Source organism: Polyodon spathula, chromosome 39, assembly GCF_017654505.1.
Source record: "Polyodon spathula isolate WHYD16114869_AA chromosome 39, ASM1765450v1, whole genome shotgun sequence".
Classification (NCBI taxonomy): Eukaryota; Metazoa; Chordata; class Actinopteri; order Acipenseriformes; family Polyodontidae; genus Polyodon; species Polyodon spathula.
The window spans coordinates 288,790-308,895 of NC_054572.1; the positions used below are offsets into that span (position 1 = coordinate 288,790).

The 20,106-nt window shown below is 41.8% G+C and overlaps 2 protein-coding genes across 8 annotated transcripts; both read left to right on the forward strand.

The window, feature by feature from the left end:
• Nucleotides 1-327: 327 nt before the first annotated feature.
• Nucleotides 328-12,074, forward strand: LOC121304625 (lamina-associated polypeptide 2, isoforms beta/gamma-like). Of its 5 annotated transcripts, none has more exons than XM_041235859.1 (10): nt 328-464; nt 5,521-5,644; nt 6,076-6,204; nt 6,322-6,398; nt 6,974-7,036; nt 7,157-7,315; nt 8,931-9,134; nt 9,629-9,688; nt 10,063-10,148; nt 11,095-12,074. In XM_041235859.1, exons 2-10 carry the CDS (start codon nt 5,563-5,565, stop codon nt 11,399-11,401), a joined length of 1,167 nt encoding a protein of 388 aa, XP_041091793.1. In that variant the 5' UTR covers nt 328-464; nt 5,521-5,562; the 3' UTR covers nt 11,402-12,074. The 5 variants fall into 5 exon arrangements, with proteins under 5 accessions (XP_041091793.1, XP_041091790.1, XP_041091791.1 ...); XM_041235856.1 differs by lacking the exon at nt 328-464 and adding an exon at nt 2,146-2,473; XM_041235857.1 differs by lacking the exon at nt 328-464 and adding an exon at nt 2,147-2,473 and having other exon boundaries at nt 5,524-5,644.
• Nucleotides 12,075-13,293: 1,219 nt separating this feature from the next.
• LOC121304792 (kelch domain-containing protein 8A-like) lies at nt 13,294-19,681 on the forward strand. Of its 3 annotated transcripts, none has more exons than XM_041236185.1 (6): nt 13,294-14,094; nt 17,177-17,702; nt 17,927-18,091; nt 18,267-18,485; nt 18,776-18,877; nt 19,345-19,681. In XM_041236185.1, the coding sequence occupies exons 2-6, from the start codon at nt 17,327-17,329 to the stop codon at nt 19,545-19,547; spliced, it is 1,065 nt and encodes a 354-aa protein (XP_041092119.1). In that variant the 5' UTR covers nt 13,294-14,094; nt 17,177-17,326; the 3' UTR covers nt 19,548-19,681. The 3 variants fall into 3 exon arrangements, with proteins under 3 accessions (XP_041092119.1, XP_041092118.1, XP_041092120.1); XM_041236184.1 differs by lacking the exon at nt 13,294-14,094 and adding an exon at nt 14,102-14,224; XM_041236186.1 differs by lacking the exon at nt 13,294-14,094 and adding an exon at nt 14,975-16,223.
• The last annotated feature ends 425 nt before the right edge of the window (nt 19,682-20,106 follow it).

Sequence of the window (20,106 nt, forward strand, 5' to 3'; positions counted from 1 at the left end):
TGCAATTTGAAACCTCGCTGAATCTGCACAAGTGATGATGAGAAAAATAACAACGTTTTTAATGGCGGCGGCGGCGGCGGCGGCAAGGGCGGGCAGCACCATTCAAAAAGGAGGGGTGGCTCTGTGAACAAACGCATTAAAATAGTACACGTTTTTCGCAATCAATTTCACGTTGTGTAAATATAAAAGTGTAGAAGAAGTCTTCATCACTGAGCTATACTGTTTGTTATGAAAACATAAACTTTGTAATATAAATATATAATCCCCCCTTTTTGTTTTTAAGTGGTAACACCCATGGAGTTCAAATCTTTTTTGTCAGTTTGAAACGCAAGAAGATAGAGAAGAAAACTAGACGATGTGTTTTTATAAATTAAATAACAGATACCCTAATTAGCACAGTCTAATATATTGTCACAGCCCTGTCTTTGATTTTAATATATAAACCAACAAGAAACGGTAAAAAGGTAAGATTTGATGTACATGTTTTTGGGCGTTTGTTGAACAGAGAATTGTGAGGGTCTGGAATCAACTCCCCAGTAATGTTGTTGAAGCTGACACCCTGGGATCCTTCAAGAAGCTGCTTGATGAGATTTTGGGATCAATAAGCTACTAACAACCAAACGAGCAAGATGGGCCGAATGGCCTCCTCTCGTTTGTAAACTTTCTTATGTTCTTATGTTCTTATGTTCTTAACTGAACAAACAGAAGTTGTAACCTGAACAAACAGAAATTATGCCTACTTAGAAATTTAAGTGAAATGTGCTTTAATATTGTTTTATTTATAAGTCGACTACAATCATAATCATAATAATAATAATAATAATAAACATAAAAGCGTAATTTTCAAAACAGTTGTTTAAATGTTTAAAAAAAACAAAACAAATTGTCGTTTGTCTTTTACACCATTTCAAATCAACAGATTTGAATTTGCCGGGATGCCGCATCACATCAGACGTGTTTGTTTGGTGTAGCAGCGTTCTAGGTTCCAATAAAACGTTAAAACAATAAATAAAAAAGGGAATAATAATAATATTACATGTAGGAAAATGCAACGCCGTTAGTTCGCAATAATCTTTTTCACCTGGATGACAGTTTTCTAGCGGATAATGCAAACAGCGTTTGAATAGTTTCTAATAAAATGGCGAGCAGTGTTTTTGGTTTGTTTGTTTGTTTGTTTTTTTTTATGGGGGGGGTCTACTTTATTCTATTTTATCATGTCCACTGTCCGGCTATTGTTGCAGAGCTGTTTGCAAAGTCACAAAACAATTGATTCTGCAAGTCAGCAGTCATTGTACAGTGTTTGTACATGTAATCAATGCACTTGCCACCGTGAGAGAAAAGGTGCAACGCCGACCAAGGTTGAAAGTATTTTCGTTATCCACAATTAATTCATTTTAAAAATCTTATTTAACACATTATAAACACGTGTCCAAATAAAGATTACAGTGTAAAGGATATAAAAGGAAGACTAAAATAGTTTTTAAAAAATCTTTATAATGTGTTGGTTTTTGTTTTATTCCTCAACACTTGGGTTTCAGTGTACCTTGGATTGTGCACAAACAGGACTGTTGGCTGGTCTCTGATAAAAACACTAATTTGTTAAGAAATTTGGTTACTGAAATGCACCTTTCTTGTTTTTGGTTATGTAAAGCAGGTGGGAGTACCCTCAGGAAAGGTCGCCCTGGTCTCTGGCTGGGGATGACTCAATGCAAGTTTGTGGTTTAGGAATAAAGCATGATCGTGTGTGTCATCATGTCCCCAGTGTGAACGATGTGTCGGCACATTGCTGTACTTCTCCAGGGTGAGAAGGGGTGAACCTTGCTGTGTGGTGAAAGAAGCAGTGCCACCGCATAGATGAGTTTGAAAACTGGCAGCCAGTAAAGGTTGTTTGGTATCTCTGTGCAGTTGACTCACTGAACTGGGTGCTCTTGCCAGTTCATGTCGGGACAGTTCAAGAGATGCCACCTAGACATTGAAAATTCTGAAAGTTCAATTAAGGTTCAGAAACTGATTATATTGCTAAAAACATTTTAAAGTCACACCCGTAGTATACACTGTCCCTTTAAAAAAGTCCCCCTCCCTGTGTGTGTGTGTGTTAGTATGGATTCCCTCGTGCTCAGCTGTTGGCCCTGCTGTTCATCAGTTTGCATTACAGTTTGAGTGTTAAGTAGATCAGAACACAACACGGGCTGCACTATAGTGGTGCAGGCTCTGTACCTGGCACACTGCTTTCTTGATTTGGGTTTGAGCCACAGTTGGAAAGGAAATGCCTGTGTTTTTGGAGGATCCTGCCCTTTTCTCTAAGGAGAGGCTGAAATCGGAGTTGATCGCCAACAACGTGGCTCTGCCTTTGAGCGAGAGCAAGAAGGAGGTTTACCTCCAGCTCTATTTGAAACACGTTACCAATCAAAATGTAGCTGACTTCTCCAGCGATGAAGAGGAGGCGTTTGAGCCTGTGCACCAAGGTGACAGTGTGAGTTTCGCTGTATACAGTCTTTTAATTTTCCTTTACCATGCAGAATTCTAACCAGCATGGAGTTCTAACTAGATACAGGCTCTTTCTCTAACATGAACTTCTAGGAAAGCGCTGCTAAGTGTAAGAGTTCGGCTGCAGAATAAACTTTTGAAAAGTGTTGAAGCTTATGAAGGGACTGCATACGGTCATGAAGGTAGTTCTGTCCAGTTGTTGAAATGCAGAGAGGCGGAGCCATGCAGTTAGAGACGGGGATCGGGTCTCCCAGGTCTGAGAAGTCATGGGGGATGGGTGGAAGTGTTCTCAAGCAGCTAAAGCTGAGGACTGGAAGGCAGGAAAGCATGCAGATTCAGGGTAGCAAAGATCAGTCAACCTCTTGAGCTGGAGTAGGAATCCGATCCGGTATTCGGAATGAGAAAGCAGGCCAAAAAAAATACTCTTATACTAATGCAGTATAGGCTCAGGCTGTATGTTGTGCAAGATAATTCTACATTGCACTGGAGGCAACAGGAAAAACACTAAAAGTGGCTGTAGTCAGCAGTCCCTTGCACCCTAATAAAAAATCGATTTTTATTGTATCTGCCCTAGAATGAAAGGCCAGGCTACTTTCTGTTTCCAGTCGGGCTCCTTCTAGACAGATTGCTCTGTCTTTCTCAGGTTTCTGCAGCTGCTCAGACTGATAACCCTGCTGAATACACCGAAGCACTGTGCTGCTTCTGTAGCTCACCTTCCTCAAAGAAATGCCGCCCAGTTGATCAAGCATGCATGGTGTGTGGCTTTGTTTCCTGCAGCAGTTTGCCAGTCCAGGCTCTTCTATAGGTATATTGAAAAGGCAAAGCTTCGATGGAATCTTATACCATATGGCAAACCAAAACGCAGGCCATCGTTTGTGTGACGCGTATTCCAGAACGTTTGTGAAGGCATATTACCCTCGTATCAAAAGAGTTCCGTTATTTCCCGTCTGTGTGCAAGCTGTAGTGCAGAAGCTTTGCCCCCCTGTAGCTTCAACTAGCTTTTGGGACACTAAATATTCAATCTAGATGTCAAGAAGCCTAAAGTATGATGTACGGAAGCCTTTTCTCCTGTAAAAATCCCCTTAATCTTTGAGCGCTTCAATAGAGAAAGGTCTTTTGGTAGAAAAGTATTTATTTAGGGAATCATTTAAGACTACCCTTGAGTTAGCCGTTGGAGCTATTCCAGGTTTTTTCTGTGAGTCTAAATTGTAAGATGCCTATGCAAAAGCTGTGTAATGATGCTCAGGTGTGTAATCATTTCACAGTAAAAGCTGGAATCGCTCAAACTGCTGTGCCATGGGAGCTTTCAAACCACGGGTCTTCCCTCACTGGTTATGCAGATCAGCTCCCCCTCTGAAGAGCTGAAGTCGTACATGGTAGCTTTAAGCATGGCAGCAGCTGTTGGAATCCAGTAGTAACTGATAGCTTCCATAAGGTCAGATCTAAAGTTCACAGCCATGCTGTGCCAAGGCTTAAAGTTAATGTATATTTAGCAGCATTTTGCTTCATTTGCTACTATTGTTTTTATGCAGTAGCTTTTACCTGATCCCTTACACTGCAGTTTATATGACCGACCCTGAGTGAACATGTTCATACTTGCAGGTACTAGTTTTTTAAACCAGTACATTATCATTCATAAAGCGGGAAACCATTGCTAATAGAGCTTCCCGATGTAGTTGACTGAGGTTTGATCCGTCCCATGTAGATATGTGAGGCCCACAATGCAAACCGTGTAGGACAGTGGAGTACAAATACTGTCACAAATCACAACGTGGATATAATTTCAAGGTATGAAGTTTATTTTATAGACCAAAAGTAAAATTAAACTGTAAAAACATTGTGATGTCTATAAGATAACAGGCAGTGACCTAACAGGATATTAAGTTTATTCAGTGTCTATAAAATGCTAATTTAATCTGTCATGGAGAATGTGAGCTCTGGTTGTGTTATAATGTTTAGCCTGGTTTCACCCACGCTAAAAATGAACATATAATAGGTAGATAATTATTACTTTATCAAAATCCAACTACGAAAAAAACAAGCTCAAATAGCTATAATGTTATGACTTCCTTGTTTTATCAATATGAATAAGATGAAATACACTCTTGAGGTGCATTTGTTTATCTATCTGTTTCCTTTTTATAATCGCTACCTATATTTTATATATATATATACACACACACACACACATACATATATGCACACACACTGCACCGTCAAACTGTAATTTACACACATACTAATGTTGATACCCCTTATTCTGTTATTACTTGGTTGATTTCTTTAATGTGCCGTGCTGGAATTCTTTCATTTTCAAACCGCTTGGTTGTGGTTGAAACCTTATAATTTATAAGGTCATGCAATGCACACGTTACTTTTTTTTTTTTTATCGCTTTATAGGTGTGTGTGATTTTTTTTACCGAAATCTTGGTCAACAACTAAAGACAGATAAGAGGATCATTTCGTACCGCTTAATTTGCACCGATGAAACATAACCTGGTTAACCATACTGATGGCATATCCGTGCTTTAGATGACAGATATGGTTGCATTTTCGTAGAACTTCAGGATGAAACAAAGTACATTTCGACAAGGAATTGCATTAGTTCCATTACTTAGTTGAGCACAAGGTGGTTTCAATAAATACTATCTGATTTAAATATAGGCCTATAGTTTGGGATATTCCGTATATTTAAAATAGTAGGTAGGTTTTTATTTTATTTTTTTAAATAATTTTTTGTAGCAAATCCTCACTACTGCCTTAAGTTAACTTCTAGTCCTGTGCAGAGTACTGGCGTATGTACCGTGCAGTGTATGCACACGTGTTGGAACAGCTTGCTTTGTGCCCTCTGCTTGACCCCTTCTTCATGCTGCATGCCAGTGCTTCTGCTTCAGTTGAGTCATAGCCAAGAATATGCCTATCATGCCCCACTGATCTGGCAATATCATCATGTAGGATAGATTGACCACAAAACAAATTCAGTTCGAGGATCATGAATAGTTTGAACTGTGCTGACTTGCCTCACCTCTCCAGCAGGAGGCAGCACTCAAAGACGAGGACAAAAGCTGTATAGAAATGATGGACATCAGCCAGCTGACTGACAAGGAGTTGAAGACACAGCTTATAAAGTACGGAGTCAAGCCTGGGCCCATTGTAGGTAAGAGGAAGGGTACACGCACATACACACATCTACTGTAGTATGGTCTTGTGTCGCAGTGAAACACTTTAGAATTGGAGGTGTGACGGAGGCATTTGGTCTTGTTTGTAATGACAGATGGAGGTTCCATTTAAATCGTTTGTTGATTGTTCCCTAGGCTGTTTCACCTCAACAGAATGAGGGATAGATTAGTTTTGGCCCTCCCTCATAAGCTTTCATTTTGCCCAAACTTCATTGGGCTCCTCTCAAAAGTAATGGTTTTACTTTTAAATGTCCTAATGCCTGTAATGTACATTAGTTGTCGAAAGCATCCTGTTTTAGCCTGTTTCAATTATTTACTATACGTACCGCTCTTGTTTGAATCTTAGTGTGCCTTTTCAGTGTTAGGTTTGGGTGGACCCTGGTATTCTAAGGATCATCTTCTGTGACAGGTTCCACAAGGCCCGTTTATGAGAAGAAGCTGCTCAAGCTCATCGGCTCAGGTTCAGCAGTGCCGGCGGTCAAGCAGAACGGCACTGGCGATGTGGGGCGGTACTCTGACAGCGAGGAAGACGAGCGAGGTAACTCTCCTCTTCACCTCCCAGCGGTCATTTAGCTTCTCCGCTAATTAAAGGACTGCAAGCTACTAAATTTCTAGCCTAATAGTCAGAACTTGAAGTGTTCCTGTGTTCCTTCAGCATCACGATATGAGCAGGAGAGGAAGAAAGTCACAGTAGAAGTGGGACAGAGCCCAGCCCAACTCGATCACAGTGGGGTGAGTGATACTGATCACTGGGGTGGGGCACATACAGGCATCCATCTCCCATTGCATAGCAAGAGCCTTTCCAGGATTCACTGTTTCATACTGTGGAGTGTGTCTGTGTGTATAAGTCAGGAGGCATTTTTGCAATGCTGCTTTGGAGTGTGCTACAGAACAATGACACGTTAGATGACACCTGTAAGTGCACTGAATGTGTGTTGTGTCTATGCACAATGTATCATGTGCTGCTTCTTTGCTAAGCTTTGTAAATCAAGGTGCACACATCTCTAATAGCCTGAGCTTTTACTTCTGTGCTACTGTGTCCTTTTCTGTTTCTTTTAAATGCTAGATAGCGTACACTAAGAGCCGATTTGGAAATGGTTCTTTAGCAGCAGTGCCATCTTGTGGCAATTGAGTAATGTTTATTATTGTGAGGCTGGGAAAGGGTGAGGGGGGTTGGTATGTGTGGAGGTCTGCAGCATTGTAAGACTAAGGTCCTGGCACGGGGTAGAGCGAGAAAGAGAGAAAAGGGTTTTTCAGTTGAGCACTACAGGTTAATTTCCTACTTTAATTTTCTTTTACATTAACAGGTAAGAAAACTTCATGAAAAACAGGCAACCTACTTCCCTCAGTGCTTCGCCCCTTGTTCGATGGTAAAAACTGACACTACTTTGGGAGCTTATCAGACACCACAGGCACATATTTGTGTGAACAGGATAATGTTTGTGTATTTCTAATTTGTATTCAGTTAAACAAAGCTGTTCCTTCTGCAGGTGGCCAGGCTGCCGCCAGTGCTGTCTGTGAGCGTTCCTGTGCCCAGGAAAATTCCTAGCACCGGGTACCCGCCGCCTGCAGCAAATCACAGTGTTGCTGATACTGCCTCGAGTCCTCTAATGAGGAATACCTTCGCTGCAGTGCAGAACACACCAGCGGTAGAGTTCAGAGCACATGGTGTCAGGGTACTGCACTCACAGTACACTGAATGGGTGGAATGCACTTGAACACTGGTAATGGCTGTCAGGGTTGGAGTCAATTCCACTTCCCATGCTCTGAATATATTCCAATTCCAAGCCTTTTCAAATAATTCCTTTTAAAGGACTTTGAATTGACTCCAACCCTGATGGCCGTCTTACCAAGTTCCCTTTCATTGCCAGAACTCCCATCATCAGCTTCTTGTCTTTATTGAATTCGCTTTCTTATCAGAGTTTTGATATTTAATTTCCTGACTCCAAACTGTCTTAATGCTTTTGACCTTTCACTACACTACACTGCATTGAATTTGCAGGATTTAGAAACCTCAACATAATGAGTTTTCTGTGTCGAGTGTGATGGATTTTCAAGACCCCATAATTAGTTTTCTGTAACATCTCGGTACTGATCTCTTTTCATTGAATGCTCCAGCTTAACCCTTTGCTTGTTCCTGGCTCAGGTATTGAGTTTACTGAATTGAATTTGCAGTCTTTTAAATGTGAGTCAGTTGAAATGACGGTTGTTTCAGAGTATGCCTTCTGTAAGCAAGAAAATGGTGATGATGGTTTGAGTTTGAATACTTCTGATCACGGCACCCTCCTCTTTAGTTTCTCTCTGGAACACGGAGTACTGAGCAGTGTGGTTTCAATAGCACTTCAATATGAGTTTCTATGTCTGTCTCCTTCCATATAAATTCAGCAATTATGACCACCCACACACATTACTGTAACCTTCAGAAAAGGGGCGCCATTTAGCAGTGACTTGTTTTAAGTCTTGGTAATATTCCCATCATTAACCTGGCAGTCTCCAAATGATGATGATTATGTAATTTTAAAACAAATGTTTGGAGAATGATTGGTTACTGGATAAAGTGTGTGAAGGTCAAAGTGTTGGGTTTAGATACTGTGTAAATTTGTACAATACTTTCACTACTTGATCTACTGTGGGAGCCAATGAGCCTATGCTGTACAAACAGTTCTTGGTCTTCTCAGTATTTACCCACTCGCGTATCTTTCTCGGTCAACATGTTGTTCTCGCTTTAGGTGAAGCCGCTCTATATGTCTCTGGAGGGCAGTAAAGCAACCAGGGATTCTGCAGGCACAGGCGTCTCGTTTAGTATTGCCAAGATGGTGGATGAGGAAAGTGACTGGAATATTGATCATTTTTATTGCAGTTTGTTACCAGACCTGATTTTAAAAAAAAAAAAAAAAAAAAAACAGACCTCTGTGTTTTCACATTTCTCCAGGATAGCCCCATTTAAATGTTTTGTAAGTGTAGCAGAAAAGGTTTTGCTTCAGGGTTAGGGTTAGGGCAATGAAAGATCTAATGCAGCTTTACATTCAGCAACATATTCACCAATCTAGACTTGGATTTTGCTAAGCAGTTAAAATGCAGTGAAAGCAAAAACGTTAGCTTAATAAACAAATAACCTAGTCAGCTAGAGAGAGATCAGTTAGACTTGAGCTGCAGGTACATTGTCACTGGTGCAAACTAAATAGCTGCAGTGTTGAAGAGGTAATCTATACTGTAGAACTATGTCATATAAGATGATGACTGTGTTTTTCTACTATGATGCAGCTCTCAAACAGATCCCATGTTACCCCAACCCTGGGGGCTGTTGCGTCTCCTGCTTCCCCATTCCCTGGGGCTGTTAGATCTGCTGATACACCAATCCCCAGGCACATCACTTCTCCTGTGCCCGTTATACCAAGCCCCATTCCCTTGAGAAGGGGGAGCATGGGCTCCGGGAGGCGTGCCAGTACCGGCAACATGAAGGGGAAGGTGATGAGAGTGTCTTTCATATTCTGGTAATGTTGCGTAGTTGACATTAACACAGATCTGTGCACATAGAAGCAGGAGGTGTGAAAATCTGATTACTTGACTTCACTCTGTTTCCCCTTTGAAATGACACGTGGTGGTCTGTGAGGTTGCTTAACCAATCCCAAGTGTTTCTGATCATAGACTAAAAGTTTCAGACCCAATCAATAAGGATTCTGTTAACTGCTGTAAATGCCATGTTATTCCTGTGCTGTTAATTTAAGCAAATTCTGTGAAGTTAATGTAATCGCTGTTTTAAATGGCTGTTAATTGCACAGTGAAGTATATACTGCAGATTACCGTTTGTGTTTTTACTTCATTGTTTTATGGCAACTGATTTTGAGTTTCTTGGTGTATAAATAAATAAGTATAAATACATTTTTAGTATATTAGGAAAATATGTTATTTTATAAAGCAATGTAATACTGTTCTAATGTTCTTGTTAATTTTTTTGCCAGGGACAGATAATGATGGACAAGAACACCATGACATACAGAACACCAACTAACACTCCCATGGTATCTCATTTCACACTGAAAAATAAGGCAGCTGTTTATTAGGGCTTCGTCACTTGCGTGATGGTGACGGTGGTGGGGAAGGTATACACACTGATTCTTGTTCTGCATCTTTCTGCTCTGTTGTCCACTTACTGTACATGCTGAATTGTGGCACCTCAGACCTTGGTGTCTATCTGGAGGTGGATCTACAGTACAACTTGATTTGAATTGCTTTTCGCAGGTAGACAATAAAACAGTTCACCTCCTAACCTTTTTCAACTGCACAGCAGCAATATTTTCTCTATCTCTTGGGGTCGTGGAAGCACTCTTCACATCTTTTGTCTTTTCAGTTTGCTCCACAAGGGCTCTTTGACTGATCTTTTTTTTCTCTCCAGGTGGATGGCAGCAGCAGCAAGTCGGAGAAGGAGGATGTGTTGGAGGAAATGTTCCCAGATGAAGCGCGCACTCCGACAGGCATCAGGTAAGGAAAGCTCTCCAGCCAGGGATTTCAGAGGTAGCAGTTATTGCAGATGGGTTTGAAGTGCTTTACTGTAATTGACATCTATATCTACAAGCCTACCTGTTGAATCCCTGTCCGAATACATCAGCGTTGTGACGGCATTAGTACTGAAGGTCACAAACCCTAGCCACTCAAAACCAATCCATTTGCAAATCATAATCGTAAAGTGTACTCTGACAAAATAATGAGATGTGAGAAAGAAGCTGTACAGAGGAAGGGGTGGAGAAACCACATTGAACTACTCAATCCTTGAGTAATTTGAACAGATACCATATGTTTGTTGCGATCTGTTCAGAAATTAATATGGTGTGTGAAGGAAAATGTAATGAACTTTGCTCTAGAAATATACTGATGTGAGCAGGTCCTACAGCTACAATGACGTGACAGCTGTTGGTTTAAGAGATTGTTGAAAATGGCACTGTGAGGGTAATGGAATCCGTAGCAGTAAATAAGAATACTTTTAAGTGGTAAATATTGCAAAACTTGTTCTGCGTTGTCCACTTGCAAATATGATTTGTGTTTTCTTTTTCCTATTCCAGTAATTGTTAATGCCTGGTTGAGTATGTTAACCATGTGTTTTAAAACCTTTTGGAGAACAATACATGCTGCTAATGCCTTGATTTTGTTTAATTTGAAATAAAATGCAACCAGTTTATCAAAGTGGAAATATGCTACAGTATATAAAAAAATAATCATATGAGCCGGTATAGAAATAATTAAAGGTAATCGGAAAAGACAAGCAAATTGAAGCAGCAGCTTAATTAGGGGAGTACAGGAAGCTAGTTAGTGACTTGGTGCCCTCCACTGGCTAGCTCTTCCAATTGCAGTTATTTAATCACACTAAGATTTTCTGAATAGGTAAGTATCATTTTGTATCATGATGTATGTTGATTTGTTTAATTCCCAGTGCCACGCGTCGCAGGCCCATCAAAGGAGCGGCTGGGCGGCCTGTCCAGTTCAAGTACAGCGAGCTGGTCACTCAAGCGCCAGCCACGGGAGACCAGAAGCCGTCTGTCTCCGGGCACCTTGTTCCTATCTGGGCCCAGATTGCGGTCTTCATTGTGATCGCTGGCTTCCTCTTCCTCATCTACCACTCTATGGAGGCCAACCAGGACAACCCCTTCAGCAGCTTCCTGCAGAACCCCAGCCAGGGGGAGGAGATCCTGCAGGAAGCCCAGGACACTCAGCCGCCACCCCTCGCTGTGCAGGAGTAACGGCATACAAAACAGAAACCTTAAACTGGAACCGGGGGTGAGGTAATGGAAGGGAAATGACTGTTTCTACTACAGCCTCTAAAGTCTTGTGATGCCATTGGAAGCTTGCCAGTTGACAAGCAAGGGATTCTGTTTTCAAACCCTACACTCAGTCTAGCCTTTTGGCAAATAAGATGCAAGTTCCGGCTGCTAAATTGTCTGAGGTTCTAATGTAAAAGTGCCTTTATAGGCTTCAGTTGGGAGAAGTGTGCACAGTAGTATCTGCCTCTCTCAATTCATGATGGTTTCTAGATATAATGAAATGTACCGCATCTGCCAGGTGGTGAAGGTCAGTTAGTTCTAAGACTCGCACCTCATTGATTCTTTCCATGTAAGCGCTGGAATAAGTCGGAGGGAGACTGGCTAGCCGTGTGTAGCCTGGTTTTCAGCTAAATAACCCTGTTTAATGCAAGGTCTTGCGAGATCTACAGCCTCCCCCTTTTCCGTTTTCAGAAATAGATTTTAAGGAAGGCGTCCGTTCTATCTCATATGTCATTTAATATTTATTTTTTTCCAGGCTGGTGTTGCATTTTAGATTTGGTCATTGTACAGTAACCAGATGTGTGTGTTTATTTTAATAGTATATACCAATGCAATATGAAAAGGTTTAATAAAGGATTTATTTAGTAATTAATCTGTGCCTGTTTTTTAAGGGGGGAGGGGTTGTCATTTAACTGGCTGAATGGATCTCCGGTAGGAATTGCTTTTTTTTATTTTTCATCAATCTTCAGATTGAGGCAGAATGTTTGCTGCTGCCTCCTGGTCCCCAGAGATCCCGAGCTGTCAAACAGAGAGAAGGGTATTGGTTTGTTTGATGGGTCCACTCAAAAGTGTTATGCATTACTGCCTCAGTTACCAGTTCCTTCTCTTCAGAGTTCTTTTAAAGCAGAAGAGTATGTGTGTAGATTTAATTTATTACAGAATCCACCTCTGAATTTCTCCTCACCTTCTGGAATACTCCATTGTATTGTCCATTCTGAACCAATACACAGCCTATGTTTTATGTATAAAGATGATAATGAGCTGAATTAATGAAAGCCCTGTTTTTAGAAGTATGCAAGGCTTAAGTGTAAAATGCAATCGGATATTATAATGTCATTGTTCACAGGTCGACTTTCGGTTCTTAGTTTTGTTTTATTTTCCTTGTAGGATATACCTTTTGAGGTTAACCATGTTGCCAGTAAGTCTGTAAATAGGAAGGGGCCATAAACTAGATCTAATTGATTCAGAACCTCACCGTATACAGCTATGGCCAAAAGTTTTACGTGGCTCTATAGAATTAACACATTTTGCTTCAAAAAGTAGAATAAAACCTGTTGAATAATGTTATGTTAAAACATTGAATTACATACTGCTTTGTAGTTGTCCATATACTTAACGAAAAACTGCCAAATTGAAAAATGACTTTTTGAAATCTAACATGAAATACTGTACTACTATTGTGGCTTCTGGTAGTCTTTTGCAACATGCATGTAAAATAAAAGATCTAAATTGTTGTTATATGTTATATAATTATGGCTCAATCCTAAAATTCCAGTGATGCTACATTTTTGCCCACAGCTGTAGGTCTTGCCTTTGCTGACTTCTGTCATGTTCTGAATTCCTTACTCTGCTTTCTGCCCCAAGCACATTCAGAAGTGCATTTTGATCGTGTTTTACACTGGAAAGTTCAAAGCTTTTTCAGCTGCCAAATGTACCTCTGCTGGTGACGTGAGAGGAAGCTGTAATATAATCCCTAAGCAGCACAGTACTTGCTTTGACAACACTGTCATACGTAGCGTGTCTTCTTTTTTTCTCTCTTACTGTGATAATTGGTTTATATTTAAAGGGTGAGGTGTGGGTGTTTTTTTAAGAGAATAGGAACAGAGGCAAGCTATTTCTGTCTCCAAGCCTCTGACAAGTTTTGTTGGAGAGGAATTAGCATACAAAGCACTTAACTTTTTATCTGGCAGTTATTTAAGAACCTGCCATGGGGAATGGAGCTCAATTATATTTTTCCTACAGTCATAATCAATTCAAAGGCAGAAAAGGTTTAGGTTTTGCAATGTACTTTTGGCTACTAGGCTGTAGGAGGCTGTAAGAAAACGCAGTCCTATAGACTGCTCTACAGTACCTGACCAAGGCTACAACAAATGTTTGATTCCAAGTAAATGAAAGCGCTTTGCATTGAATGAAAATTCTCAATACCCTACTGCTCTTTTAATATGACGATCCTTTGGCTCTAAATAAATGGGGAGACAACTCTGACACACGGGCCGTGTTTAATATGCCCGTTGTGGTTATTCAGCATTGCCTGTTCTAGGAGTTACAGGCAACTGAGGTGCTTGCATAAGGTTTGCGATTTCTACCTTCCAGGTCACTGTGTGGTCAGGCACGCTTTCCTCTCGTCCTCTGACAGGCATCCTTATTTCCCTGTTTATCAGGGACGACTTCACTGCTTCGATCTGAAGAGTAAAGATCAGAGGCGCACCTCCAGAGTTTCCCGTGTCCACTCGGAGCGTTCAGTCCAGCCCTACACAGTGCAGACTGTAACACAGACGAGCGAATCCAGTCGCCAGAGGAGTTTGTAACATTGCCAAACAGTTATATCGCTCAGGATTCCCTTTTCTTTCTTTTTTTTTTTTTAAATTTGTTTATTTCACTTACAAAAGCAGGTAAGAAACTGGAGCGATGAGTCAAGCACCACGCTGTGGGATACATTGAAATATTGGGAAGGGTTTGTGATGTGGCTTTATACATTAGGTCAATGCAGACTGACGACCAGATCGGCTCTGACTTGAAAAGGTAAGTATGGCGTTATTTAAACATTTTTAAATTACGCAGCCCAGCTGTATGTGTTTTTTGTTTTTATTTAATTATTTATATATCTTAAAACAAACAAAAAAAAAAACTTCACAAAGTGTTGTAGGAATATGAATATTGGTTTTAAATGGTAATAATTGGCTCGAGATTAGTAAATAACGTGAGCAATCCAGGTAGGAGAGATATATATATATATATATATATATATCGCGCGCTTTTATTAATTTATTAAAGTGCATATGGACATGTGCCTTTCATAATAAACAGCAATGGTATTTCCGTATGGTACTGGCACTCATGCATTTTAATTACCAGTATCTATCATTTTATTAAACGAAGTGTTTACTACCGTTAGAGAATCTACTGGCTGCAGTCTTTTTGGGGGATTCCTATCACCAGTACAAATTCTACTGCTAGAAACAACTCCCCAAAAGGCTGCTGCCTCAGGACTGAAGAAAGAAAAATGCTTCTATTTTATTGACTAAGTTTAGAGAAAGTGAAATGGGTGCTTATATTATGAATTAGTTTTGCGTAGCAGCAGCGGAATCAGCTGCATTAGTGCCAGTAAACATTCCACTGGTAGTAACATTTACCTTATTTAAAATAACAATGTATGATTTTTTTCCCCTGAATAATATCCTTCCCTATAGTTTTCCCCTCCTTCTATAATTGCTGTTATATATAAAATGTATAAATAATGTGTGCATGTATGTATGTGTGTGTGTATTCCAGAACTGTCCTCTACCTCTCATGATGATGACGGTCTTCTTGACATTTTGAAGTAGAACTGCAGTCACTGTTGCTATGGAAATGACTCAGATCGATTTGCAATTTTAATGTGGTATTAGAATTAGGGGGAGAAGCCAAGAGCAAAGTAAAAAACAAAACAAACAAAAAAACATGTCTGTTTATTACAGAGTTGCGATTGGAAACCCGGATAATTTGAGAAATACCAAAGGCATTTGTTATACGCAGGGGACTCCGGTAATGTAAAAGTACACTTTGTTGTGCGCTGTGTAACTTAAATAAAATCGACTAAATTGGTAAACGGATATCTTCTCACCTGCTGAAAACTCCACCAGGAAGGGAAAAAAAAAAGTTTTCAGCTGTATACCCAATGGATATACCGGTATATAAAAGGTGCACTAGTTTATAGCAATGAGATTCGTGTTCCCAGAAAGTAGAGAAATCAGCTTGGTATTCCTTGTAAATAATACAAGTAAATAAAATGGCCTCTCCCGATTCCTAATGCTAACCTCAACCACAGCAGTCCTATTGTAATGATTTACAATGAATTCGGAGCCGACAGGGTCATATGCTGTTGAAGATGCACACATGTAGGTATCATTTAGCTATAGAAGTGGGTTACTCAGCTCTTGCATGGATGTACAGCACTACTTTCACTGTTTTGGGGTCAAATGTGTGTTTGCATTGGTATTTTTTGACATGCAGAATTCATGAAAATGCAAACTGACAGGTATTCCAGATTCGGTTCTGTTCTGATGGATACAATCCGTCTAGAATGCCATTTAGAGATGGTGCTGCTGAATGTGAAAAAGATGTTTGCAATCCATTATTCAAACTGTAGGAGACACTAGGACTTGCAGCTAAAAATATGCCATTGTTGCTATGGAAACCCACCCATATACACGTCGGAGAATCTGTGGCTAATTCATTCTCTTCGTCTGTCTCTTTCGTTGGCTGGGTCCAAGGCATGTGTTATTTTGATGAAATAATTATTACGTTCAGTGCTATCAAGGGTTTATAAAATTTGTGATGTCTGCCAGTGCTAACGGTCTAGTCCACTGTGGACAGCAGAGATTTGACTGCAAGGTGTTTCAGTTGTTCTGGAGGGATACATGCATATATTACCCCTCCATTAACGCCTTATTCTTTGTAGGGGAGGTAGAAATCGGTATGGACGCCTGTGCTGAATGACCCATAAGGACTGGCACATGTGACACAACAGAGTGTGTATAGGGTACGTGGTGTCAGCTTCCATCAGTCTTGCTTGAATGTGACAGGGATATGCAGCTTGTATATGTCCCACGATCCATAGCCTCAGGAAAGATGTTTCCACGACGTGAATCCAGGGATGGAAGTAACTCCCATTGCATAACAGTTTGATCCTTTCCTGGTTTTACTATCAGTCTAACAAGACACACCTGAACTTGTTACCTATACACTGAGGCTAATCAAGCTCGTAGCAAAATCTGGAAAGGGTGAAACTGCTACGCAATAGGACTCTTATTTCAATACCGGTGAATCAGTTATGTGCTTGCAGCCAGGGTCAGTGCCATGAGCCTTTGAGTTTAAATTCACAGTGACCTATATAATGAGAGGTGAGCGGAAGAGGTTCGAGGAGGTCAGGATGGGAGCGTAAAAACAATTTAGAATGTCCACCAATTACAGGAACACACGCGCGGCTTCGGTTCATTGGTCCTGTAGCAGCTGGCATTCTTGCAGGCGGATCCTCAGATGCGGCGAGCTGTTAGTTTATGTGCATGCTCGTTGATTTCCTTGCCTGTGGTGCTGTTAATTTAGCTGCAGTTTGGGTGAATTACTCTGAGGAACTCTGCTGTTTATATGTGTGTTATATCATCATGAGGTGTGAACTGGGACCATATTTGTATACAAATATTTTTTACTCCTGTACTTCACCGGTACTTTTTTAATTACACAAAAGACACTATATAAATGCAACCTCCTTTGATTGCTTTGATTTACTACATCGAGTTGATTGCAAATTACTGCAGATCAATGTAATGCTGGTTTGTAGTAATGGATCTACTACAGGGGTGGCGTCGTAGTATTTCTAGCGTGGTAAAGATTTGCAGTGTCTGTGGTGGATGTTTTTCTGGCGACAGACAGATAAAAAGCCTTTAAATCCAAGTATTCTGCTCCTCCTTACGGATTCTCTTCTCTCCCTTTCAGGGGACTCTCTGAGCCTTGCAGAAGGAGGAGGGAGAGAGCTGTGGACTAGGCTGGGCTTGACTCTGGGTGTGTCCGAGGCGATGGTAAGGGACGGCAGGCGTAATCGCACTGAACGGAGCCTGCGCTGTTGACGAGAGAAAGCCAGGTGGAATGACGGTGGCTGGCGCAGATAAGTTCCGCTGGCAGAGCCTTGCGCCACTGCCCAGCGGACGGGTCTACCACTCCCTGGTGGAGGCGGGGGGGCAGCTGTTTGTTGTGGGGGGGTGCGATGAGAGCGGGCACCCGAGGAGTGCCCTGGAGCTGTATTGCCCCGAGGTGGACCAGTGGATCAGCCTGCCTCCCATGCCCACACCCCGGGCAGGGGCAGCCACAGCCGTCTTGGGCAAGCGGCTGGTGGTGGTGGGAGGCATGGGGCTAGACCAGCGCCCCCTTAAGACAGTAGAGGTATACAACACAGACGAAGGCAAGTGGAAGAAGAGGAGCTCTCTGAGGGCGGCAGCTATGGGAATCTCCATGACTGTGAAAGGTAAGAATTAGGACCGGAGCTAATGCTCCTTCAAGCTGTTCTGATAGACATGTATAAAATGCATGCATGAAAAAAACAGGCAGGCGAAACGCAGTTTAAAATAATTTAAGCAATTAAGACTTATTAGCAATGCTATCAGAACAATGGGTCCACTCTTGCAGACATCTTGCCTACTCTCTTTGCAATGCCTCCACTGTTCTTCGTTCTTTGTCTCTGCGCTGCAGACGGCCGGGTGATTGCAGCAGGAGGCATGGGGGGCGACCTGTACCCCCAGAGCCTCCTCCAGCAGTATGACCTCCGCAAGGACGTGTGGGTGACCCTGCCACGCATGCCAACCCCCCGCTATGACACCACCACCTTCGTCCAGGGCTCCAAGATCTACGTGCTCGGTGAGTGCCTCCAACACCCTGAAACTCAGAGCTCACACTGCACACTGTTCTTTATTCAGCCTGCGGAATCCAGTTCAGACACGCTCCTCGCTTCCAAGGAGGTGTAAGTAGTGTCGAAAGGTTGTGGAAGCCGTGACTGTCTTGTGTGTTGATCTTGTTCTGAACTCGCTTGCAGGGGGACGCCAGTCAAAGCGCTCAGTCGCCGCTTTTGAGGCATTTGACATGGAGAGCCGCTCGTGGGCCCCCCTTCCCAGCATCCCCAGCAGGAGGGCCTACTCCAGCATGGTCCTGGATGAGGGGGGGAGACTGTACTGCCTGGGGGGGCTCCGGCAAGGGGGGGGCCACCAGCGGCCCAAATTCACCAAGAACATCAACATCTTCGACATCCAGAAAGGTACGGCACATGCTGACAGCAACCCTTTGAAAAAAGCACCTAAATTACTATTACCCTATTAATCCTAGGCTACTAAAGACAGTCACAGACTTACTGAGTACTATAGTACTACTATGGTTGTTACTTGAGGTTGTCTATCCATCTGAAACCAGTAGGACATTATTTACCAGAAGGGTATGACTATGCGCTGCTTAATTTATGCAGGAGTCCCTTTTAAAATGAGAACTTTCTGCTCAATCTTCTGCTCAATCTTCTGTTCTAAGAAGCCCCCCCTTCTCTCTCTCTCACAGGACTCTGGCTCAAGGCTGAGCGTTCTCTCTCAATGAAGACCAAGCGTGCTGACTTTGCATCAGGCTACCTGCACGGGAGGGTTATCGTGGCTGGGGGCCTGGGTAAGGAAGCATAACAGCCTCTGCCTGGGAAAGACCTTAACCCTTTCAGCCCTGTGGCAGGACCTCAACGTTCTGCCTTCTCTTAACTAACAGCGTGGCCTGTGGGAAGAAAATAAAGTGACCAAGGGTTCTGTAATCTAGTGAGAAAATGCCAGAAAAATATGTGTTGCAATACAAGTGAGTACAAACAGGTAACTCAATCCCACAAGTTATTTTTCAATATGTGGGGTTTAGAATACTGCCTTTGAAATTCTCATTTACCAAAATACAGGTAAAAAAATATGTTTAGTCCTTAGGGTTACTCAGTAAAGGAATTTTATATAAATTAATTTCCTATTCAACTCAACACAAATAATCCGGCACTGAAAGGGTTAAACACACATGGCTTTTAAACCGCTGTGTTACTCGACAATGTTGAAACATATAAAACACAGAGATTGACTGCTGGTTTGCTGCTGTCGTTCCAGGTAACCAGCCCACTGTGCTGGGCTCTGTGGAAGCTTTTCTTCCAGGGAAGAAGAAATGGGAACTCCTAACCCCCCTCCCTACCCCCCGATGCTCCTCCTCCAGCATCATTTTCCAGGACCGCCTCCTGGTGGTGGGCGGGGTCAACCAGGGCCCAAGCTGCGCTGTGGAGGCATTGAGTGTGCAGGAGGGGGAGGGGCCTTGACCTGCACTGCCCCACCCCTTCACTCTCACACGCCTTCCCTGTCGGAACACTGCTAAGCTGTAGTTGAAGAGGACTTGCGTTCCCTGCCTTTTATAAAGACCTGTACAAACAGTGGCTGAGCTGAGGCCCCAATAGATTGTTTTTTGGGGGGGGGGGGGGGGGGGGGGGTTGTATTTTAAAATGGATTTAAATGGGTGCCAGGGAAGCACAATTAGTTTGAAATACATTTTATTTGGTGTCATTGCTGAGGGAATGTGACAAGCTTTGGATATTAGTATAATTTAAGAACACTGTTAAAAACTAAAATAAATGCTTTGTGCTGCTTTTACTGTTTTCTTTTTTTTCTAATACAAAGGTGATGCTTTCTCATTTCTTAGTGATGGACAAAGTGTTTAACAAATGCCATTTCCTTAATTCTGTGAAAGTGATGTCACCGTATTTCTTAAGACTTAAGAACATTTTCAAGTATGTCCAGAAAACCAAGATTATAATTTCCTGTGCGCTGGAAAAAAAATAATCGTACTGAATCTATCAATTACATGTAATTATTTTGAAGCGT

What these genes read in the sequence shown, in the direction of transcription:
- LOC121304625 (XM_041235856.1), top strand. Translation starts at nt 2,267, where the DNA reads ATGCCTGTGTTTTTGGAGGATCCTGCCCTTTTCTCTAAGGAGAGGCTG. An exon ending in CAAGCCTGGGCCCATTGTAG is followed by an intron (nt 5,645 to 6,075) that starts GTAAGAGGAAGG and finishes CTTCTGTGACAG; the next exon opens with GTTCCACAAGGCCCGTTTAT. An exon ending in CCCAACTCGATCACAGTGGG is followed by an intron (nt 6,399 to 6,973) that starts GTGAGTGATACT and finishes TTACATTAACAG; the next exon opens with GTAAGAAAACTTCATGAAAA.
- LOC121304792 (XM_041236185.1), top strand. Translation starts at nt 17,327, where the DNA reads ATGACGGTGGCTGGCGCAGATAAGTTCCGCTGGCAGAGCCTTGCGCCA. An exon ending in CATCTTCGACATCCAGAAAG is followed by an intron (nt 18,486 to 18,775) that starts GTACGGCACATG and finishes TCTCTCTCACAG; the next exon opens with GACTCTGGCTCAAGGCTGAG. An exon ending in TATCGTGGCTGGGGGCCTGG is followed by an intron (nt 18,878 to 19,344) that starts GTAAGGAAGCAT and finishes CTGTCGTTCCAG; the next exon opens with GTAACCAGCCCACTGTGCTG.